This window comes from Papio anubis, chromosome 4, assembly GCF_008728515.1.
Source record: "Papio anubis isolate 15944 chromosome 4, Panubis1.0, whole genome shotgun sequence".
NCBI classification, from domain to species: domain Eukaryota; kingdom Metazoa; phylum Chordata; class Mammalia; order Primates; family Cercopithecidae; genus Papio; species Papio anubis.
The window spans coordinates 77,322,643-77,348,077 of record NC_044979.1 but is presented as its reverse complement, the minus strand read 5'-3'; the positions used below and the strand labels follow the sequence as shown (position 1 = coordinate 77,348,077).

General features: G+C 37.1%; 1 protein-coding gene across 2 annotated transcripts in view; it reads left to right on the top strand.

Moving 5' to 3' along the window:
* The window catches only part of COL28A1 (collagen type XXVIII alpha 1 chain), a 183,866-nt gene that overhangs the window by 53,862 nt on the left and 104,569 nt on the right, over nt 1-25,435 (top strand). For both annotated transcript variants that reach the window (XM_031665297.1, XM_003896280.4), the window contains exons 14-16: nt 7,843-7,911; nt 10,346-10,414; nt 22,755-22,823. In XM_031665297.1, coding sequence (XP_031521157.1) covers nt 7,843-7,911; nt 10,346-10,414; nt 22,755-22,823 — 207 coding nt within the window. The remainder of the gene's footprint in view (nt 1-7,842; nt 7,912-10,345; nt 10,415-22,754; nt 22,824-25,435) is intronic.

The following is a 25,435-nucleotide window of genomic DNA, read 5'->3' as shown; positions in this document are numbered from 1 at the left end:
GAAAATCCCAAGAAATCTACATGAAAACCTCCTAGAATTAACAAGTGAATTCAGCAAGGTCACAGGATACAGTATCAACATACAAAATAAATTTAATTTCTGTATCCTAGCAATGAACACATAGAAACTAAAATTAAGAGCACAACACCATTTTTAATTGCTAAAAAAGAAAAATACTTGGGTAGAAATCTAATAAGACATGTATAGGACTTGTATAAAACTACAAAACACTGATGAAAGAAATCAAAGAATACTTAATAAATATAGAGACATGTTTATAGATCAGAAGACTCAACAACATAAAGATGTAAATTCTTCCCAAATTGATGTAAAAGTTTAGTGCAAAAGGTTTTGATATCCCAGCAAGATTTTGTTTAGACTTGGACAGGGATATTTCAAAATTAATATGGAAAGACAAAAGAGCTAGAATAGCTTTTAAAAAACTTCAAAAAGAATACACTTGGAGAAATTATACTAACTTATCTGGTCTTAAGATTTATTATATAGTCACAGTAATGATGACTGTATGGTATTGGCAAATTATAGAAATACAATCAGTGGAACAGAATAGAGACTCTAGATTCAGACGTACACAAGTGTAGTCAACAGATTGCAAAAACAATCCAATAGTGGAAACATAGTCTTTTCAACAAATGGTGCTGGCGCAACTGGATATCTGTGCTAACACAAAAAATGAACCTCAATTTAAGTCTCGCACCTTATACAAAAAGTAACTCAAAATGGATCATAGATTTAAATATAAAATGTAAAAACTTAAAACTCTTAGAGTAAAACATATGAGAAAATCTTTAGGATCGTGGGCTTGATGAAGATTTCTTAGACATGTCACCAAAAACATGATGCCCCCTAAAAAGTAATTAATTGGACTTCATCAAAGTGGTAAATGTTTGCTCTGTGAAAGACTCTGTTAAGGGTCTAAAGAGACAAGCTGCTGATTGGGAGAAAATATTCACAAACTACAAATTCACAAAGGATTTGTATTGGGAATACTTTTTAAAAAAAATTCTCAAAACTCAATAATAAAATCTAATTAGAAATTGGGCAAAATATCAAATATATATACATATCTCAAGCATATATACATGCACATACACAACTTGGTGTGTATATATCTATATATGTGTACATATACTTGTATATATTTTTACATATTTTGTTTCTATTTTGTGGTTACTAAACTTTAATATGTGTTCTTTTTATTAACTTTCATTTTAGGTTCAGGGGTACATGTGCAGGTTTGTTATATAGGTAAATTGCATGTCGCAGGGGTTTGGTGTAGAGATTATTTCATCATTCAAATAATAAGCATAGTATCTGATAGGCAATTTATCCATCCTCACCCTTTTCTCACCTTCCACCTTCAAGTAGGCCCCAGTGTCTGTTGTTCCCTTCTTTGTGTCCTTGTGTTCTCAATATTTAGCTTCCACTTATAGGTTAGAACTTGCAGTGTTTGGATTTCTGTTTCCGAGTTAGTTTGCCTAGGATAATGGCTTCTAGCTCCACCCATGTTGCTGCAAAGGACATGATCTCATTCTTTCTTATGGTTGTGCAATATTTCATGGTGTGTATGTACCACATTTTCTTTATCCAGTCTACTCTTGATGGGCATTTAGGTTGATTCCTAACATATTTCCTTGACTAACAAGTTTGAAATGTCATGAATATTGCCACCCGCTCCTGAAAAATATACTGACCATATGAGACTTTTACTTCAATCATTTCTTCCACTTTCAGAGTATTATTCCTGTTGACTGAGTTCTACCTTATTTTCATCCTACCAAAATTATTTATTATTATTTTTGAACTGTTTAAAGTTAGTATTTGTATAGTTTTACCCATATATTTACCCATTTCTTAGTTGACATAGCTTCCTAAATTTCTCTTTTCTTCTTGGCCGATTTCTTTATTTTTTCAATAAATACTTTTTTTCAGAAGATGTTTTCAGTAAAAGTATGTTAGCACTAAACTCTTTCAGCCTTTGGTTGAAATGCCATTGTTTAGTTTGCTTTGTGAGAATAATTTAGCTGGTGCAGTCTGGATTGTGTACTAATTCCATTGTCTGCTGGCAACTATGGTTTCTGTTTCCATGTTTTTAGTCTGTTTATAATTTCTTGTAGTAATTCATTTTTACCTTAGGCTGCTTTTGCAATATTTTTTTTATTCTTTAGATTTCCTGTAGAGGAATTATGATGCACATAAGTGTGAATGTATTTTCACATATATTTTTTCAGATTTACTGTTTCATGAATCTGAGGACTCCATACTTTATAAAAGTTCTTAGTTATTATTTCTTCAAATATTTTCTTTCCCCATTCTATTTATCAAGAAATCCTTCTAGACATTTGGTTGCAATTGGATAATTTTCTCAAATCTAACTTATAATCCACAAATTTATCTTCATCAGGTTATAAAATGTTCTTAACTCATTCACTGTAAGTTAATAAGTATTTTTAAAATTCTTAAAGTTATTTTTAAAAATCTGCCTTTTATTAACTATATTTATTATCTTTTTACTATACTGTTCTTGTATTTTCCATTATTTCCTTAAGACCATTAAGTATTTAAAGTACTGGCTGGGTGTGGTGGCTCACACCTGTAATCCCAGCACTTTGGGAGGCCAAAGCGGGTGGATCATGAGGTCAGGAGATTGAGACCATCCTAGCTAACACAGTGAAACCCCATCTCTACTAAAAATACAAAAAAATAGCCAGGTACAGTGGTGGGTGCCTGTAGTCCCAGCTACTCGGGAGGCTGAGGCAGGAGAATGGCACGAACCCGGGAGGCAGAGCTTGCATTGAGTCGAGATGGTGCCACTGCACTCCTGGGCAACAGAGAGAGACTCCATCTCAAAAAAAAAAAAAAAAGTATTTAAAGTACTTCTTTTTTGTCTCTATTATTTTATTCTATTATTTGACATTCTTGAGGAGGTTTACATTGTATTAGTTTACTTTAATTCATTGTGAGTTATTTTCTTTTATGTTTTGTACTTTGCCATCTGAATTATTTTCAGCTGGGCTTTAATTGTGGATCCTAAGTTTTCTTAGGATTTGAGAGGAGTTTGTGTTCATATCTCTTATGTACTCCAGGGATCTCCTTGATGCTAATATCTTGACTAAGGTGTTCATGAACTACTTAGATAATGTCAATTGAAATCATAAACTCACACACAGCACAGGACCAGCATAGAAATATTTAGTTATTATGAGCCGAAGTCAAGCAGACAAGATTCTTGTCATTCATATCGTTTTGTTGATGGGATGGCTTTTTTCTACTTTGTTCTTTCATTGAATATATACAGATGCTCTTTGACGTACAATGGAGTTACATCCTACTATACCTATCATAAATAAAAAATACTGTAAGTTGGAAATGCATTTAGTGTTGGTAACACTGAAGATGGTTCCCAACTTACAATGGTTTGATTTATATGTATATGTTTTACTTTATGAGGATGCAAACACAATGTATTCAGTAGAAACCATGAGCCCATTGTAAGTCATAAGGAGATCCTTGATTTACCATGGGGTTACATGCTGACCAAACCATTGTAAAATCCAAAAATCTTAAGTCGAACCATCCCATGTTAAGTTGGAAACTGTCTCTATAAGTTTGTGGGAATCTCAATTTCTCAGTTATAATTCTGTCTTCATTTTCCATTGCATGAGTCAAAGTCTTTGCTACTGTTTCTTCCTCTAAATTTCCTAGTCTTCCTACCACACAAACACACTTTTCTATTCAGGACATCTGTTGCACCAGCTTAGATGCTTACCTAAGATGCTTAACTTATATGCTAGAGTTTTCGAGTTTTGATTCTCTCTTTTTGAACCCTGTAATTTCTCTTTTCTTCTTTGGAGTCTTCCATGCCTTTAAAATTCATCTTAAAAAATGTATATTACCTGTCTTTCTGTTTGTAGCTGAGAGTCTTTAACAATATTACCAGAACATGAAATGCTTGCTTGCTTGCTTTCCAAGTCATAATTACACAGAGTTATACTTAATTGGGAACTAAAATCATAACACAGATGGGAAAGATCCTAAATAATGTATCAAAACGTTGCATCAAAATGTCATTATAAAAAAATCAACAATGTGAATTTTTTTTTTTTTTTTGGTGAGACAGAGTCTTACTCTTGTCCCCCAGGCTGGAGTGCAACTGGGCAATCTCGGCTCACTGCAACCTCCACCTCCTGGCTTCAAGCGATTCTCCTGCCTCAGCCTCCCAAGTAGCTGGGACTACAGGCTCCAGCCACCACACCTGGCTAATTTTTGTATTTTTAATGGAGATGGGGTTTCACCACGTTGGCCAGGCTGATCTCGAACTCCTGACCTCAGGTAATCCGCCCACCTCAGCCTCCTGAAGTGCTGGGATTACAGGCGCGAGCCACCATACTCGGCCAACAATGTGAATTTTTGAATTATTTAGAAGTAACACAAACACTTATCTTAGGACTGACAAAGGTTCTACTGAAAGTCCTTTACTTCTGTTTCTTTGCCTGAATTATTTCAAGTGTTTCATATTTACTACTCTCTTTTCACTACCACACTAATATAAATCTGTTGATAGATTGAATTAATATTCTAGCTCCGAGACCTACTTTTGAACTGTCATCTGTCATCTTTATGTGATTACCACTAGTGTTGTGCTGGTCTGGTAGACGTAACTGATCCATAAAAATTAAATTGGTTAAGACTGTCAGGGTGATCTGTTTGTTTTTTATGCAAGGTTATTCAGAGCACTGTAAATAAAAAAATAACCCCTGAAAGAGAACTGTAATTACTTTGAGATTAAAAAATAAAGTAGATGGCAATGTTTGAAGATAATGGACGGTTACTATTATTATTGGCATATTTATTTCTAATGCTCGCAACGCATATTGAAAGCATTTTTATTTATTATTAACACTATTGAGATTACTATGGAAAGTAATAAGATTAGCATAATGAACAATCATATTTTATCCCATTGTTAATGTCTGAAATAAAGCATTTCACTGATCAGGCTGTGTTAACGGATAATTAGATTCCTTCATTATTTATTTTTTATTAGAGGTGTTCGTTAGAAGCCAAGTAAGTATGTCATAGTTGTAATTGGTTCTCATGGCCTTAGAAAGGACACTGAGTTTTTTTAATAGAATGATTTCTGTCTTTTAAAAATAATCTTTTCGTACTATCTTAATAAATTAAACTATAGCTCATTTAACCCAAGTACCTTCTACTTCTCTTCTCTGGTTAATGATCATCTTTCATTCTGAGTGTTTAACTGGAAGACTTGAGAATATACTGATGGTGTGGAATATTGCTCTGATGGTTTATAGAAATTACACTTTGGATCGCTGCTTTTTTCCCCTAAATGATTGTCCATGAGCATTAACTCTCTGTTCTCAGCAGCTTTGAATACTTGACTCCTTAAAGCTTCCAATATTTTCACCTCCACCTTAGCTAACGTACTCTAGAAGTGCAGAGAATGAAGGAAGATTCAGTGTTTATTGTGTGCAGCATGCTTTTTACACATTGTTTAATTTAAATAACTCACTCTGGGACTGCCTTTATTTGTAAAAACTTCCATGAAAGGACATTCTTAGCAATTAAAAGTAAAATAATTTGGATAATAATAGCAGATATTTATTGAGTGCTTAATCTGTAAAAGATTTAAATCTCTCTAACTTAATCCTTACATGAACACTTGTGGTTGAGGTAGATACTATTATTATCAACATTTTGAGGAGGATGCTGTGCTTTGCAAAGATTGACTTACTTGTTTAAGGTGAAACTGCTAATATGTAGCAGAGCTGGGACTTGAACCTCAGTCCAAATGACACCAAAATCTGCTTTTAACTATTATGCAATACTGTCAGTTCCATGAGACAGGGAGCAGTTTTGTCTGCTATCCCTAGAACCTAGCAAAGTGCCTTTTACCTACTAGGAGTTTGGTATATCTTTGTTGGATGAATGAAAAAAGTTGAGTGAACTGGAAAAATACTTCCTTACATTTAATGTAAGTTGTGTTTTTTTTTCATTTGTCACATTATTAGGGAAAAAATAATTTGTCAATGTTTTCTTTGTTCAAGTATGTGTTTTCTTTGTTAAAGTATGTGATGTTGCCTTGGCACTTTTGGTTTAGTTTGCAGTCTATTAATAATTTGGCTTAGTTTGTAATCTGTTAATAATTTTCATGCTCCTATTTATTTTTCTACTAGGTAATTGCTCTGCCAGTAGAGTAAACTGTCATGGATATTAGTGCTTTCATTAAGATCTCGGAAGTGTTAAAAGCTAGGTTTCTGTTAAGTGCTGCAATTTGAGTAAGATGTTAGCTTTTCCTTTTAATTAAAGTCTTTACTAAATCAGTACATATAAATACTAAAGAAGATTGTCTTGCAAAATGTAAAACATTAGAGAAGGACAAAAAAATTAAACACTGGAAAACAGATCTTTTTCTTACGAATCTGTAACTGTGATCAGTCGCTGATGAGTATAATGCTGCATCCTTGTTCTGCTACTGGGCTTTAGCAGAAAGCATGTCTTAAATCACCCTGGATTACTGTATCTCCAGCCCAAAGATCATTCAGTGGCTGTAGTGTGCTGGTTTAGGAACTTGTGGGAAAGTTGGCAGACTTTGTTCCATCATGGGTTGATTTCTCTGGTGAGTGAAGCCTATTTATCGTTTAGATTCATCAGAGAAAAAGCTTCAGTTTTTTCTTCTAAGATTCTTGTTATAAGTTCCTTTACTACTTTTTTACCTTCTGGCCAAGAAGAAAAGGAGAGAAAAATTATCGTCTTTAAAAATTCCTGATTTAAATGAAAACCTCACTATTACTCTTTTATTTTTCCATTAGTACATTTTCTGCAAGTCCATTCCAAAGCCTGAGACTGTGTTTTTCTTAACTCATGTGAGAAGTCATCTTTCCTAGTGGCTTTCTGAGCAATAGTTACATGAACTTCTTAATTTGAATCATTGCAATTGAAAATCATGTTTCCCCTTAATGATCTTATCAAGATTTCAATTTGCATATAAAACTGCCTGTGGGTTCAACCAGTTCCTGAAATAATTCAAGTTTTAATCCAAATTTATCAGTACAGAAATTAAAACACATGTAAACAGCACTTAATGCTTTCAAACAGCTGTGTGATGATTTCTTCACAGTGCTCCCCCGATAATTAAATTATTAAATCACTGCATCCTTCTCTGGGCCACACTGTTCTAGATTTTTAGCATTTCCTCAGATAATTTATTTCTTAATTCTTATTTCAAAGCACCATTTAATTTCCATTTTCTTCTACTTTGAGAACACTGGAATAGAACGTTTTATGCCAATCAAATGGAACGAGTATTTAATACAATGGGAATATTATTCTTCATAGCTCAACAATTCTACTGATCAGTATGGAGATTACTAGAAGGATTCTCAGTAAAAATTTAAATAGAGCTACAGTCATTAGCCATTTCTTGGTATTCATGGGAGATTGGTTTCAGGACCTCTGTAGATATCAAAGTCCACAGATGTTCAAGTCCCTTGTATAAAACGGCATAGTATTTGCAAATAAACTATGCACGTCTGGTATACTTTGAATCATCTCTAGATTGCTTATAATACCTAATACAACATAAATGCTGTGTAAATAGTTATTATACTGTAGTATTTAGGAACTAATAAAGTAGAAAAAGCCTGTACATGTTTAGTACAGATCCAACTATCCATTTTTTCTTCTTTTGCATGTGAACTGAAATATAACCATTCTCTTTCTTCCTCTTTCCTCCCTTTCATCACTCCTCCTTCCATTTTCTTTCTCCTCCTGCTCCTCATTTTCTCCTATCCTAACCAGGGTCCCCGTGGTCCTGAGGGAGTACCAGGAGAGAGGGGCTTACCCGGAGAAGGATTTCCAGGACCAAAGGTAACAATACCTTCAGTACCAGGAAAAGGTGCTTTGTCTTGCATGCTCACGAATCACAAATTTTAAAAATGTGTCCTAGCCAATTTTTAGAAGTTAAGTATTTTTCTGACCATCTTTAATCTATTAAATGAAGGAATATGTAATTTTCCCTGTAATGTGAAAGTACAGTAAAATTTGGAACTACAAATAAGTAATTGAAAGACTTCTACTTCATGTAATTACTACACATGAAATTAGAAAAATCTCTTAAAGTAGTTTGCAGTCATTAAAGCCACAGTGATAAATAACATCCTTATGCCCAGAAGTTAAATCATTATGTGTAGCTATGGCAATGCTTTGCTCACAGCTTTGTTTGTGAAACACAGATAAGAAACCAATCTGTAATAGTACTGCCATCAATATAATAAGAAAGAAAATTTTACCACAGGAACAAAATGTTACGAAAGACCTCCTTTTTACCTGGCCATTGAGAATTTCCTATCATTTCCCGTATATAATTCTTGAGCTCAAGTTGTTCTGTACCAAGGGTTGGCAAACTTTTTCTGTAAAGGGGCAGATAGCAAATATTTTAGGCTTTGTGAGCCATATGGTATCTGCTGTAACTGCTTAACTCTGCTGTTGTAGCTCGAAAGCAGCCATAAACAGTATATAAATGAATGAATGTGACTGTTCCAATAAAACTATATTTATAATAAAAAAAACAGGCAGTGGGCTGAATTTGGCTTATGGGCTGTAGTTTGCTGTCCTCTGCTATAGGCAGTTTGTATATAATCTTTGGCACATTTGCTGAAGGCCACGTTAAAAAGGGTTTTCCAAAATACTTTGAGCAGCATCGACAATGTTTCAGAGTATGTAAAGATACATTTTGGAGTCCTTCTTCCTTTATTTCCAAAGTCTTCCCTCAGAACACACACATGCATATACACACATACTGCCCAGAGAAGTACATGCAGCTTTCTAAGTGGCTGAGACCCTCCACATCAGTCATTCCATCAGGTTACTAAGATATGATCTTCTCAGTATGGCCTCATGCTCTAAAAGTGCATTTCATTCTCAGCTTCTTCCACCATGATCAATATTCAATTACCTATGAGAATCCTAAATCTCTACTAGAGGGAAAACAATTAGATAAAAACAAATAATTCATCCTCAGTTGTGAGTGACAAAGATGCCCTTGTTAACAAACACATTTTAATTTGCCATGATAATGGAAATAATATGTTGGATAAAGGGATATTACTAACACCTCTGACTAATCACAGTATCACTATCAGAAGACAGGTCAGCGACTTGGCATGACATCACGGAAAATTTTATAATACACAGTTTGAAATTTTTTTGGCACTCAGTAAATTTCTATTTCTATTTATGTGTAGCCCAAATAATCTGAAAAATTCAAACAGAATTATTTCTCTTTAAAATCTGTGTTTTTTAAAGAGAAAGAAATAAATGAGAAATGAATATGTGAAACATTAAGAAGAGTATTCCAGGGTATTTCATAACGACAGGTTCAACATACTTTTATATCATATAAAGTATCATCATACTTTAGTGATACTCTTGTATGTAATAGCTCATGGGCGCTGACCTCTATCTCATCAAAGAAAGAACACATCATGTTCTGTGCTGTTACAGGGTCAAGTATCTGCAGTTATATTCTGTGGTAATGATCAGAAGAGCCCATTAGTCAGAATATTTCATTCCTCAACCAGTCAGACCAATGGGTGTTCTCTGTATGTGCCATTTGGGGCTAATTTGTAAATGTTCTTTGATTTTACTCTTGGTTCTAATAAATTTATTAAATGAATGCTACTTCTGATTGATTATATGGTTTATTTTTCATAAAAATGCATGAAGTATTATGACAATATAAATCATATTAAGGACAGAGTTGTTCACTTAGGTCATGTAACTATAGAAGCATATCCAAGAAGATTTTCCATGAATTCTTTTAAACATAAATTTTCAATGAATGTTTATAAACACAGACAAAAAAACTTAGTGATCTAATCCTAGCAAGTATTCGTTCACATATTAGTATGAGAGATAAATTTTCCTTTTGTGATGGACCCAGTTTCAGCAATATTAAGGAAAAGGAGGCTTGATCCAGCTAGTTACACTACGTGATTGATTAGGTGCTCCATTTCCAGAATATTTTTGTTTAAATTGGGAACTGAGCTCTTTTCTAACTTCAGGGATGCTACATATGTGTTTTGCTTGGATAGCTTCCTTCTTGTTTAAGTGTTATGACTAATGTATTTTTTGCAAGTTGCAAATCTCAGAGTCAATTAGAATTACCCGTTTGTAGTAAACAATGACTATGGATGCTTGATTTAAAAAATAATTTTGAAGCACAATTCGTAGTATTTGTAATGTAAACTCTTAAAATTCGGATTTTGGTTGGTGCATTGATATCCTTCCCTTGTACTTTCAGGGTGAAAAAGGTTCTGAAGGACCAACTGGCCCACAGGGATTACAAGGCCTGTCAATCAAAGGGGACAAGGTACTGTATAATAGGGTATACACTAGAAACAATGCCAATAAAATTGTCATCGTTTTTTATGTATGTACATTTCTGAACTATATACATGACAACCATGCCACACAGGTATCCGGTTAATTATAAATCTAGTATGTTCTTTTTTTAAAATTATTTTTTTTTTATTTCCATAGTTTATTTAGGAACAGGTGGTGATAGGTTACATAAGTTCTTTAGTGGTGATTTGTGAGATTTTGGTGCGCCCATCACCCAAGCAGTATATAGTGAACCCAATTTGTGGTCTTTTATCCCTCACCCTCTTCCCATGCTTTTGCCTGAGACCCAAAGTCCATTGTGTCTTTTTTATGCCTTTGCATCCTCATAGCCTAGCTTCCACATATGAGTGAGAACATACGATGTTTGGTTTTCTATTTCTGAGTTACTGCACTTAGAATAATAGTCTCCAATCTCATTCAGGTCACTGCAAATGCTATTAATTTATTCCTTTTTATGGCTGAGTAGTATTCCATCATATATGTGTATATATACACACACACACACTATAATATATGTATCATAGTTTCTTTATCCACTCATTGATTGATGGGCATTTGGGTTGATTCTATGTTTTTGCAATTGCAAATTGTGCTGCTATAAACATGTATGTGCAACTACCTTTTTCATATAAGACTTCTTTTCCTCTGGATAGATATCCAGTAGTGGGAATGCTGGATCCAATGATAGTTATACTTTTAGTTCTTTAAGGAATCTCCACACTGTTTTCCATACTGGTTGTACTAGTTTACATTCCCACCAGCAAGGTAGAAGTGTTCACTGTTCACTGCATCCACGCCAACATCTATTATTTTTTGATTTTTTGACTACGGCCATTCTTGCAGGATAAGGTGGTATCACATTGTGGTTTTGATTTGCATTTCCCTGATCATTAGTGGTGTTGAGCATTTTTTCATGTTTGTTGGCCATTTGTATATCTTCTCTTGAGAATTGTGTATTCATGTCCTTAGCCCACTTTTTAATGGGATTTTTTGTTTCTTTCTTGATAATTTGTTTGAGTTCATTGAAGATTCTGGGTATTAGTCCTTTGTCAGATGTATAGATTGTGAAGATTTTCTCCCATTCTGTGGGTTGTCTGTTTATTCTGCTAACTGTTCCTTTTGCTGTGCAAAAGCTTTTTAGTTTAGGTCCCAGCTATTTATCTTTGTTTTTATTGCATTTGCTTTTGGGTGCTTCATTATGAAATCCTTGCCTAAGCCAATGTCTAGAAGGGTTTTTTCAATGTTATCTTCTAGAATTTTTATAGTTTCAGGTTTAGATTTAAGTCCTTGATCCATCTTGAGCTGATTTTTGTATAAGGTGAGAGATGAGGATCCAGTTTTATTCTTCTATATGTGGCTTGCCAATTATTACAGCTGAATTATTCCAGTTGAATAGGGTGTCCTTTCCCCACTCTATGTTCTTGTTTGCTTTGTCAAAGATCAGTTGGATATAAGTATGATGGTTTATTTCTGGGTTCTTTATTTTGTTCCACTGGTCTATGTGGCTATTTTTATACCGGTACCATGCTGTTTTGGTAACTATGGCCTTATAGTGTAGTTTGAAATCAGGTAATTGATGCCTCCAGATTTGTTCTTTTTGCTTAGTCATGCTTTGGCTATGTGGGCTCTTTTTTGGTTCCATATGAATTTTAGAATTGTTTTTTCTAATTCTGTGAAGAATGATGGTGGTATTTTGATGGGAATTTCATTGAATTTGTGGATTGCTTTCGGCAGAATGGTCATTGTCACAGTATTGATTCTACCTATCCATGAGCATGGGATGTGTTTCCATTTGTTTGTGTCATCTATGATTTCTTTCAGCAGTGTTTTGTAGTTTTTCCTGTAGAGGTCCTTCACCTCCTTGGTTAGGTATATTCCTAAGTATTTTATTTTATTTTTCGCGGCTATTGTAAAAAGGGTTGAGTTCTTGATTTGATTCTCAGCTTGCTTGCTTTTGGTGTATGGAAGAGCTACTGATTTGTGTACATTAATTTTGTATCTGGAAACTTTGTTGAATTCTTTTATCAATTCTAGGAGCTTTCTGGAGGAGTCTTTAGGGTTTTCTAGGTAAATAATCATATCATCAGCAAACAGACAGTTTGACTTCCTCTTTACCAATTTGGAAGTTCTTTATTTCTTTCTCTTATCTGATTGCTCTGGCTAGGGCTTCCAGTACTATGTGGCAGAGGGGTGGTGAGAGTGGGCATGCTTGTCTTGTTCCAGCTCTCAAAGGAAATGCTTTCAGCTTTTCTACATTCAGTATTATGTTGGCTATAGGTTTGTCATAGATGGCTGTTACTACCTTGAGGTTTGCTCCTTGTATGCCAATTTTGCTGAGAGTTTTAATCATAAAGTGATGCTGGATTTTGTCAAATGCTTTTTCTGCATCTATTGAGATGATCATGTGATTTTTGTTTGTTGTTTTGTTTTTTTGAGGCAGGGTCTCACTTGTTGCCCAGGCTGGAGTGCAGTGGTACCATTTCAGTTCACTGCAACCTCCACCTCACAGGTTGAAGCAGAAGGCTCCTGCCTCAGCCTTCTGAGTAGCTGGGATTGCAGGTGCCCACCACCACATCCAGCTAAATTTTATATTTTCAGTAGAGATGGGGTTTCACCATGTTGGCCAGGCTGGTCTCGAACTTCTGATCTCAAGTGATACACCTGCCTTGACTTCCCAAAGTGCTGGGATTACAGGTGTGAGCCACCGTGCCCAGCCTGTTTTATTCTGTTCATGTGGTGTATCACATTTATTGACTTGTGTATGTTAAACTCATCCCTGCATCCCTGGTATGAAACCCATTTGATCATGGTGGATTATCTTTTCTATATATTGTTGGATTCAGTTAGCTAGTATTTTGTTAAAGATTTTAGCATCTATGTTCAGCAGGGATATTGGTCTGTAGTTTTCTCTTTTGGTTATGTCCTTTCCTGGTTTTGGTATTAGGGTGATACTGGCTTCATAGAATGTTTCAGGGAGGGTTCCCTTTTTCTCTATCTCGTGGAATAGTGTCAATAGGATTGATACCAATTCTTTGAATGTCTGGTAGAATTTTGCTGTGAATCCGTCTAGTCCTGGACATTTTTTGTTGGTAATTTTTAAATTACCATTTCGATCTCACTGCTTGTTATTGGTCTGTTAAGAGTATCTACTTCTTCCTGATTTAAGCTAGGAATGTTGTATCTTTTCAGGAATTTATTCATCTCCTCTAGGTTTTCTAGTTTATGTGCATAAAGGTGTCCATAGTAGCCTTGAATGATCTTTTGGATTTCTGTTTGGATTTCTGTTTGATTTTTGGTGCCAGTTGTAAATCTCCTGTTTCATTTCTAATTGAGCTTATTTGGATTTTCTCCCTTCTTTTCTTGATTAATCTTGCTAATGGTCTATCAATTTATCTTTTCCTTTCTTTGTCTTTTTTTTTTTTTTTTTTAAACAAGCCTTGCTCTGTCCCCCAAGCTGGAGTTCAGTGGCACGATCTCGGTTCACTGCAAGTTCCGCCTCCTGGGTTCATGCCATTCTCCTGCCTCAGCCTCCCAAGTAGCTGGGACCACAGGCGCCCGCCACCACACCCGACTGACTTTTTTGTATTTTTAGTAGAGATGGGGTTTCATCGTGTTAGTGGATGGTCTCAATCTCCTGACCTTCTGTTCCGCCCGCCTTGGCCTCCCAAAGTGCTGGGATTACAGGCGTGCGCCACCACACCCAACCAATTTATCTTTTCAAAGAACGAGTTTTTGTTTCATTTATCTTTTGAATTTTTTATATTCAATTTCATTGAGTTCTGCTCTGATCTTGGTTATTTCCTTTCTGCTGAGTTTGGGTTTGGTTTGTTCTTGTTTCTCTAGTTCCTTGAGGTGTGACCTTAGATTGTGCTCTTTCAGACTTTCTGATATAGGCATTTAGGGCTATGAACTTTCCTCTTATCACCACCTTTGCAGTGTCCCAGAGGTTTTGATAGGTTGTGTCACTACTGTCATTCAGTTCGAAGAATTTTTAAATTTCCATCTTGATTTCATTTTTGACCCAATGATCTTTCAGGAGCAGGTTATTTAATTTCCATGTATTTGCATGGTTTTGAAGGTTCATTTTGGAGTTGATTTCCAGTTTTATTCCACTGTGGTCTGAAAGACTGCTTGGTATAATTTCAATTTTCTTGAACTTATTGAGGCTTGTTTTGTTGCCTTTGATATGCTTTATCTTGGAGAAAGTACCATGCACTGTTGAGTAGAATGTATATGTTGTGGTTGTTGGGTAGAACGTTCTGTAAGTATCTGTTAAGTCCATTTGTTCCAGAGTATAGTTTAAATCCATTGTTTCTTTGTTGACATTCTGTCTTGATGACCTGTCTAGTGCTGTCAGTGGAGTATTGAAGTGCACTACTGTTGTTGTATTGCTGTCTCTCTCATTTCTTAGGTATATTAGTAATTGTTTTATAAATTAGGGAGCTCCAGTGTTAGGTGCATATATATTTAGGACTGTGATATTTTCCCGTTGGACAAGGCCTTTTATCATTATATAGTGACCTTCTTTGTCTTTTTTAACTGTTGCTACTTTAAAGTTTGTTTCATCTGGTATAAGAATAGCTACCCCTGGTTGCTTTTGGCATCCATTTGCATGAAATGTCATTTTCTATCCCCTTACCTTAAGTTTAAGTGAGTCCTTATGTGTTAGGTCAGTCTCCTGAAGTCAGCAGATAGTTAGTTGGTGAATTCTTATCCATTCTGCAATTCTATATCTTTGAAGTGGAGCATTTAGGCCATTTACATTCAATGTTAGTATTGAGATGTGAGGTACCATTCATCATGCTATTTGTTGCCTGTATACCTTTTTTTTTAAATTGTATTTTTGTTTTATAGGTCCTGTGAAATTTATAATTTAAAGAGTTTCTGTTTTGATGTGTTTCCAGGATTTGTTTCAAGATTTAGAACTCCTTTTGGCAGTTCTTGTAGTGCTGGGTTGGTAGTGGCAAATTCTCTCAGCATTTGTTTGTCTGAAAAAGACTGTATCTTTCCTTCATTTATGAAGCTTAGTTTCAGTGGAAACAAAATTCTTGGCTGATAATTGTTTTGTTTGAGGAGGCTGATGATAGGACCCCAATCCCTTCTAGCTTGTAGGGTTTCTGTTAAGAAATCTGCTGTTAATCTGATAGATTGTCATTTTTAGGTTACCTGGTGTTTTTGCCTCACAAGCTGTTAAGATTCTTTCCTTCATCTTAACTTGAGATAACCTGGTGACAAGGTGCCTAGGTGATGATCTTTTTTGTGATGAATTTCCCAGGTGTTCTTTGAGCTTCTTGTATTTTGATGTCTAATTCTCTAGCAAGGGTGGGGACGTTTTCCTCGATTATTCCTCCAAATATATTTTTCAAACTTTTAGATTTCTCTTCTTCCTCAGGAACACTGATTATTCCTAGGTTTGGTTGCTTAACATAATCCCAGACTTCTTGGACACTTTGTTCATATTTTCTTATTCTTTTTTGTTTGTCTTTGTTGGATTGGGTTAATTCGAAAACCTTGTCTTTGAGCTCTGAAGTTCTTTCTTTTGCCTGTTAAATTCTATAGCTGAGAGTTTCCAGAGGGTTTTGCATTTCTTTCTTTTTTTGAGATGGAGTTTCGCTCTTGTTGCCCAGGCTGGAGTGCAATGATGCGATCTCAGCTCACCATAACCTCCACCTCCTGGGTTCAAGTGATTGTCCTGCCTCAGCATCCCGAATAGCTGGGATTATAGGCATGCGCCACCACGCCTGGCTGATTTTTGTATTTTTAGTAGAGACGGGGTTTCTCCATGTTGGTCAGGCTGGTCTCAAACTCCTGACATCAGGTGATCCACCTGCCTCGGCCTCCCAAAGTGTTGGGATTACAGGCATGAGCCACTGTGCCCAGCCTGCATTTCTATAAGTGCATCCATGTTTCCTGAAGTTTTGATTGTTTTTATTTACGCCATCTATTTCATCAGATATTTCTTCCTTCATTTCTTTTATCATTTTAAAAATTTCCTTACATTGGGCTTCACCTTTCTCTGGTGCCTTCCTGATTAGCTTAATAACTCACCTTCTGAATTCTTTTTTCAGGTAGATCAGGGATGTCTTCTTGTTGGGATCTATTGCTGGTGAGCTAGTGTGATTTTTTGGAGGGTGTTAAATAACCTTGTTTTGTCATATTGCCAGAGTTGGTTTTCTGGTTCCTTCTCATTTGGGTAGGCTCTGTCAGAAGGAAGTTCTAGGGCTCAAGGCTGTCATTAAATTCCTTTTGTCCCATGGGGTGTTCCCTTGATGTAGTAGTCTCACCATTTTTCTAGGGACGTGGCTTCCTGAGAGCCGAGCTGTAGTGATTGTTATCTCTCTTCTGGATCTAGCCACCCAGCAAGTCTACTGGGCTCCAGGCTGGTAATGGGGGCTGTCTGCACAGAGTCCTGTGATGTGGACCATCTGTGGGTCCCTCAGCCATGGATACCAGCACCTGCTCCAGTGGAGGTGGCAGGGGGGTGAAATGGACTCTGTGAAGGTCCTTAGCTTTTGTTGGTTAGTGCAGTATTTTTGTGCTGGTTGGCCTCCTGCTGGGAGGTAGTGCTTTCAAGAGAGCATCAGCTATGGTAGTATAGGAAGCAATAGGTGGTGGATGGGGCCCTAGAACTCCCATGAGTATATGCCCTTTGTCTTCAGTTACCAGGGTGGATAGGGAAGGACTATTAAGTGGGAGCAAGGCTAGGTGTGTCTGAGCGCAGACTCTACTAGGGCGGGTCTTGCTGTGGTTGCTGTGGGGGATGAGGGTGAGGTTCCCAGGTCAATGGAGTTGTGTACCTAGGAGGATTATGGCTGCCTCTGCTGTGCCATGCAGATTGTCAGGGAAGTGGGGGAAAGCCGGCAGTCACAGGTCTCACCCAGCTCCCATGCAAACCGAAGGGCCGGTCTCGCTCCCACTGTGCCCCTCCAACAACATGGAGTCTGTTTGCAGGCAGTGGGTGAGCAGGGTTGAGAACTTGTCCCAGGCTTCCCGCCTCCCAACTAGGAAAGTCAGTAGAGCTTTCTTTTTTCCCCTGCCTGTGGAGTCTGCACACTGGATTCACGCCCTTTCCTGGGTTCTGACCAGGAGACTTCTCAATCTGTTGAAATTGTTACAGAGTTCAGTTGGAGGTTTCCTTCCCACTGTGGCCTTTTCCCAGTGCCTCTGGCAGACATCCTCAAGGACCCCAGTGATGTGAGGCAGAGATGGCTTGCTAGGGGACCCACTGAGCCCACAGGGATTTTTCCCACTGTTTCTTCTTCCCCTGTATTTCGCTCGGCTCTATCAATTGACTCAGCTTCCATAATCTAGACCTAGTGGGGGTATGCGTTCAGGTGCGGACAATCTCCCTTTCCCATTTCCATAGTTTGGGCACTCATAATATTTGGGGTGTCTCCTGGGTCCTGCAGGAGCAATCCATTTCCTTCAGCAAGTATGGGTTTTCATGGCTTTCCTAATGTATTCCTGCAGTCGTTCTGGAGCAAAGGTTCACAATGCGAGCCTCCACGTGCTGTTCTTTCCATCCGAGTGGGAGCTGCAATCTAGTCCTGCCTCCTGCCCACCATGATCTCCAAATCTAGTATATGCAAGATATGTTATTATGTAGGATGACCTATGATCTGAGAAACTTGATTATTTCTATTTATTGTAATGTCTCACTTATTTGGGTTCTGACATCCAGTGACTTCTACCATCAGTAAAGCAGCTCTGAATCCAGACGTTATCAAAAGATATTTCTTCTTAGTAAAGAAAATAGTTGTTAAAAACACTGACTTGACCTTGTTATAGAAGTGTATATCCATCCCTAGGCTCCCACTCAAATATATTATCTTAAAATATTTTTCAATTGGGTTAAAATAAGGAAACTCATTTAAGAAAACTAGTGTTGATGCCCTCCCACAAGGACCAACAGGAATCCATCTAGAGTTTTAGCAAGGCTTGTTGACTCTGTAGGGAGGGAGACCACATACGATGAACCTACAGGAACTCAGGAAGAGGATGAAAGATATTTCATAGGATTTGCGCTTGTGTTAGGTGATTTTTGGGAATCATTTAAGAAATCAGGGCCAGGCGCGGTGGCTCTCGCCTGTAATTCCAGCACTTTGGGAGGCTGAGGAGGGTGGATCACAAGGTCAGGAGATCGAGACCATCCTGGCTAACACATTGAAACCCCGTCTCTACTAAAAAAAAAAAAAATTAGCTGGGCATGGTGGCAGATGCCTGTAGTCCTAGCGACTCAGGAGGCTGAGGCAGGAGAATGGCGTGAATCCGGGAGGCAGAGCTTGCAGTGAGCTGAGATTGCGCCACTTCACTCCAGCCTGTGCGACAGAGTGAGACTCCATCTCAAAAAAAAAAAAAAAAAAAAAGGAATCAGGGATGGGCTCTGGGTTGAATGTTATCAATAATCGGAGATAAGTTTAGGATTGGGTATTTAATGAATCTCATCTAGAAGTTGGGACAAATGGAGTTAGGCTGAGTCATAACTGGTAGAAGTAGCCATCACTCATTTTAGCCAATATTGGAGATGTTTGATCATTTGAGGGTTTTGTACAGTGTTTGCTGTTTTTGTCTGTGCTTAGATATAATTATGGAATAGTCTGGCTTTCCTCTTGGTCCATCACAGTCATGGGGTGGCCTTGTATGATCTTGGTGATTTGTCAAATTGTTCGTGTTTGGCACGATAGCCTAGTTGCCAGGGTCAGGTCAGCTCCTCGTTGTTAGGGATTGCTTTTCTCTTTCTCACTGGCTATTTGTTTTCTTTACAATAGCTGCAGATTATACCAGATTAGAAATGGGAATGGGGCTGGTGATAGAAGCTACTAGAGGCTGATACAGCCATAAAAAGCAGTGGAAGTGAAGCTGCCAGAGGGGGAAGGATATAAGAAATGTGTAAAAAAGCAGAGAGCTCATATCAATTCAGAGTCATTTATATATCAGCCTTTAAGCATATCGTTATATTGTATATTATATTGGAATAACAATTGATATTCATGATTATATCAAGTGTTGGGTTTCAATCTTGAGTGACTTATTTTCATTTGCTGGTAGTTATTTCTTCTAGCTGTTTGTATTTAAATAGCAGAAATAAATAGTGATATGAATTTTAGATGCAATACAATTCTTTTTTCAAGTCTCTTAGCTCTGGTTGTACTGCAGCTCCAAAATACTCCAAAAAACTCCAAAAAATACGTAAGATGCTCTTTCTTCCTTTGGAGCAGTGAGAACTGAATACAACAGAACCATTGTTTTATGAGTTCAGTAAATTAACTTTTTCAGGTGGTGTTGTGACATGGTGCACGTATTTTTACATCTGGAGCTCATGCAAAGAAAACACTTTGAAATATCAGGATATTATTACATAGCAAAGCTTTTATCTGCTGTTCCCTCAATACCATCTTCTTTTTCCTTTCTTCCTTTCCTATTCTTTTACATATAACACTAGATTCAGAGACCTTGGTGTCTGTGATTCAAGTGATAATATACACATGCCTCCAATAAGGCCTCTCATATATAAAGGTACAAAACAAAGTTGTACTTATGGCGTGGGTATTTAAATGTCAATAACACTGCACAAAAAGGGACCCTCTCTTACGTGTTTAACAAATATTTGCAAACTAGTGGCTGTGAGTTGGGTTTTGGAGTCAGAGTGGACTTGACTCTCACTTCTGCCATCTAACAGTTGTGTGACCTGGGGTGAGTTACTTACACTCATCTGAAAAATGGGGATCGCCACTTTACTGGGGTTGTTGTGAGGATAAATGAAAGGATGTAAAGCATTTAGCACAGTATCTGATGCATAAGAAATCAAGTTCTGAATCAGAATAATCCAGCTCTGAGCCAGAACTTGAGTCCATCATGTTTTCCTTCCATAATATTGATGTAGATCAAGGGTTGATAGAAAGTAGAACACTAAGGAGTGTATTCCAGGGCATCTCTTAGTACAGGTTCTATATATTTAATATTATATAAAGTTTGATCTAATGATACTTTTTTTTTTTTGAGACAGTTTCGCTCTTGTTTCCCAGGCTGGGGTACAATGGCATGATCTTAGGTCACCGCAACATTCACCTCCCCTGTTCAAGCAATTCTCCTGCCTAAGCCTCCTAAGTAGCTGGGATTACAGGCACGTGACACCATGCCCAGCTAATTTTGTATTTTTAGTAGAGATGGGGTTTCTCCATGTTGGTCAGGCTGGTCTTGAACTCCTGACCTCAGGTGATCCACCCACCTCAGCCCCACAAAGTGCTGGGATTACAGGCATGAGCCACCGTGCCTGCTAAATGGTACATTTTTCTTCATAAAAACATTTATTTAGTTCAAACATTGGCCAACTGTGGAGCTGGCTGCCTGTTTTTATAAATAAAATGTTATTGGAGCACAGGTATACTTGTTCACTATGTATTATCTATGGCTACTTTTGTACTACCAATGCAGCATTGATCAATTACAAAAGAGACGTTATTATGACCCTCAAGTCCAAAATGTTTACTATCCAACTGTTTAAAAGTTTTGCAGCCCTAATATAGTCTAAATACAACTGCAATTAAAATGGGCATCTTAACTATGTTACTCAATCCAGTAGTCAATTCTCTGTTGTCAATTTATTTGCCCTGTTGGTAGCATTGACAGATGGATCCCTCACCTTCTTGAAACACTCTCTTCACTTGGTCTCTCTGGCTGCTTCCTTCTCAGTCTCCGCTGCGGCTTCTTCATCTCTGACCTCTAATGATTGGAGTGCTTAAAGGGCAGGCTCAGTCCTGGGACCGTCTCTTTTTTCCATTACTTGGCAAAGTCACTCAATTATGGCCTTTGATATCATTTATATACTGTGGGCTCCCAAATTTATGTTAATCCCAGGCCTCCCCCACCTACTTGATATCTCTATTCGAATGTTCGTTTTAGGCATCTCAAACTAAGCATGTCCAAAACTGAACTCCTGATCTCACCCTCCACCTCAAACCTTGCTTTTCTCTCAGGCTTTTTCTTCTCGGTCAATGACAACTCTATTCTGCCAAAAGCCTTGGAGACATCCCGGAGTCCTCTCAATCCTCAGCAAATCCCATTACTCTACCTTCAACATTATCCAGGTTCTGAGCACTCCCCACCACCTCTGCTCTCAACACGCTGCTTTGTGCCCCACCATCTCTCATGTAGACTTCCCTTCAGTCTGTTCTCCATACAGCTTCCAGATGGGGCCTTAAAAAACAAGTCAGATCTCTCACTTCCCTTCTCAAAACCCTCCAGTGGCTTCCTATCTCACTCAGAGAATAGCCAAGTCCTTACAATGGCCTCAAAGGCCCCAGTAATCCTTCTACCTGACTCCACTGCCATAATTCTCTGACTTCATTGTCTACCGCTCTCCCTCATGGAGATGGTTCCACCGGCACTGTCTCCTTGCTGTTTCTGGAACATGTCAGGCATGATCTTTGCTTTGGCTGTTTCTCTGCCTGGAATGCTTTTCTTCTGGGTTTCTACCTGGCTCATTGCCTCTCATCAGTGACATCATCTCTGGACATCTTAACCAAAATCATCGCTGCCTCCTCTCTTCCCTGATTAATTTTTCTCCTTCACACTTATTATTCAACAGACTAGTTATTTTATCTACCTGTCTTGATTACTATCTTGTTTCCCCTACTAAAATCTAAGCTCAACGTAGGACAGAGATTTTGAGCTGTTTTGGTCACTGTTGTTTTCCAAGTGTTTGGAACACTTTCTGGCATATAATGGGCACTCAACAAACATCTGTATAAAGACACAGAAAGAATGAATGATGTTCTTCTTGTTGGTACTTTAATTTTCTTTTCTCAATTTCATGGAAGAAGAAAAATAGGGCTCTTTAATTTTGCTGCATTCACTTGAGATCATTTCTTAATTTTCAAAATGCATTTTAAATAAGATTTGGAGGGAAAGGGTATTTAGAAAATTTAAAAATATTTTTCTTCAATTTATCTCTCAAATTCTATTTTTATTATATCCTATGAATTTTCTACTTTTAAATATTTCTGTTATAATCTTAGCAGAAAATGTTTGTGTTATAACAACTATTTAGGAATTTTTGTTTGTGAGAAAAATGATTGATAAATATAAGCCTATACAAATGCTCACCAACTTAGACCGAATAGCAAAATGTCATTTACTATTTTGGAGAATTTGAACTATAAACTGTTTAAAAGGAATAAAATAAAGTTTTATAATTTTCCATGTTGAACTTTTTTTATGGTATAAAGATAGATTTTAACATAGCCTAATTCCAGGTTAGCAAAGTATGAAATAATAAGATTTTGTTTTATTGTTATATTTCTGTGCAGGGGGATATGGGACCTGTGGGACCCCAAGGACCAATGGGGATCCCTGGAATCGGGAGTCAAGGGGAACAGGTAATTAATGCATTCTTCCTTTCCCTTCAGTGCAGAACATTCTAGCCCCATCTTGGTCTTCATTGAAGGCCAGTCCTGCAAACAGCTATGAGTGTGTTTGACAGTTAATTGCAATGGAGTATAAGTCCAGAAATGAATATAGGGAAGGATAAGATGGTTTCATAAGAAGATTTTATTTTTTAGAACTTCCAAAGGCTTAAAAAATAGGTAGTGTGTTTCATGAGGCTGTGACTTTTAACATTAAAACCTAATTAACAAGGTAAAGGTTTTGGTGCAATATTTTTAGTTCCCCTTGGGAACAACAGTTTACTTACCTGCTGGTTTGTATATTTTTTTTCTCCTTGAAGCTTTGTGAAAATTGAACCCCACTCTCTCCCAAAGGAGTAGAGTAGTATCCCCCCACCAACCACTCCAGCAAGCTACATACCAATTTTTTAAAAAGTATTATAGTTAAAACTTGGACCAGGATCAGAAGTAACCACTTAGTTTAAGGGGCACCCTTCTTGAATAGAAGCAAACCACAGAGAAAATTTATAAATGACACCTGGCCCATTGGTGAGAAGAAAAGAAAGATCTGTAAGAATGTCTACGTTCATGATTAGAACCACTTCCAAAATCTTCTGATAACTTTTGGAAAATCTGGGTATTGTGATAAATCTAAATAATGTGAAGATAGTATAACAGTACTCTCTACTGTTGTTAACCATGTAGTTTTTTGTTTACCGTATGCTTTGTTGTTTACCGTATACTTATGCAGTCTCATAATCAAAGTGACCATCAAATCCAGTTTTATGCTAAATATCTCCTGGTTAGAAAGTGGCAGGTTAGGTTTGATTAAGATTTACGATTAAGATTTATGATTAAGGTTTGAATTATTCTATTGCTTAGAGAATGAATAATGCTTTCTTTAGTGGGAGAATGGAAGAATTTAAAAAATGAAATAATTCCAAATGTCATTGTTGAGATTAACTTTGGGTTTATTTCTAATTGTCTGCTAATTTATTGTTGTTATTACTTTTTTTGTTAGTCCAAACAACAGCAAAGTTGGGTATGACTCCTTTTTCCATTCCCTTGCCCTTGACAGAGGTCCTAGGAATCTTAAGGTACAGAAGAAACCAAGATAACTGTATAAATATTTAGATAATAATTAAGAGCTGGATATTTGGGCAACTCAAATCATGATTTGATGATACCAGCAGACATTCTCAAGCCTTGTAGTTTATTTGTTGGTTTTAGCAGGGGCTTACTGATCCCAAAAGTGGCCGGACAATGCTGTCACATCTTGGGTCTTGCGGTGCTCCTGGTGCTGAGTCACTACTATGGGGCTAAACGTGAGGTTCAAAGACAAGTCTGTCCAGATGGCCTGTGAATTCTGGACCTCCTACCTACAGCTTCTCGTTGCCTTTAATGCTGTTCCTTGGTGGAGGTTGTTGTTCTTCAGCTTGGGAAACAAAACAAAACAAAACAAAACAACTCTTGTACTTCTTTCATTTTCTCACCCCCTTTTCTTCTTTTCAAAAAGAAAAAGAATTTTGGGTAGATGTGTCCTTATAGAGCTGATCTCGATTGGAAATGAGACCTCTATTTGTAAAATGATCTGAGCAAGAAAATCATTTATTTACCTTTTAAGACAAATGATATAAATTCTACTTAAATTTAACCTCTGTTCATTTACTTAAATTTAACCTCAGTTATTCAATGTTCTTATCTTTAATTTTATGTGTTTATCCATTACATTCTTGTTATATTCGATCTTCCTATTTCTTTTATAAAAATGAGTGTTTTCCCTCATGTGTTTATAAGGGAACTTCTGTTTCCAGCAACATGTTTACAATATCTCTTAAATGGCCCACAGATTTTTGTTAAATATTTGGAGGCTTGATCAACTCAGATCTTTTACAAAATAGAGTGAAATATAAACAACCACATATACACATGTACATATATGTGCACATCCCTTTTTATACCCATGTGTAAAAACCTCCTTTATAGTGTGAAGGAGGGAGTCAAGTGTTTGAACATTCTTCAATTTGGAATCTACTGACTATTGCTTCTTAGAGCCTAGGTCAAACCTTCAATTTACCATCCTGATACATATATATTGGGACAACTGGGATATAGGTTTGCCTGCATGTGACAGAGATATGAAATAGGTTAACTAGATGTAATTTTATTTTCCTTACTTAAAACTCCAAGCTGGTATAGTGACTGTATTAATCAGTCTTGTTAGTCTGCCATACTGAGGGTGCTGTCCTCATCTGCGTGATCCTGGATGGCCACCCTCTCTTAATTCCAGCTACTGAAGAAGAGGAAAAGGGAAGGAGAAGGCATACCACTTCTTTTAGCATGAACCAGGAATTACATACATCACTTCATTCACATCCCATTGGCCAGAATCTAGCCCACATGGCCACTCCTGGCTGCAACAGGGACTGAGAAACATGGTCTTTATTCTAGGCAGACATATGGGCCAGCTAAAATTTCTCTTAATATGGAAATAGGGAAGAATGCAAATTGTGGTTTAACTAGCAGCCTCTGCCACCCCACTCCACAAATGTTTATTGAGTATAAGTAACTTATTATGGAGTTTGAACTAAAGTTTCACTTTAGAG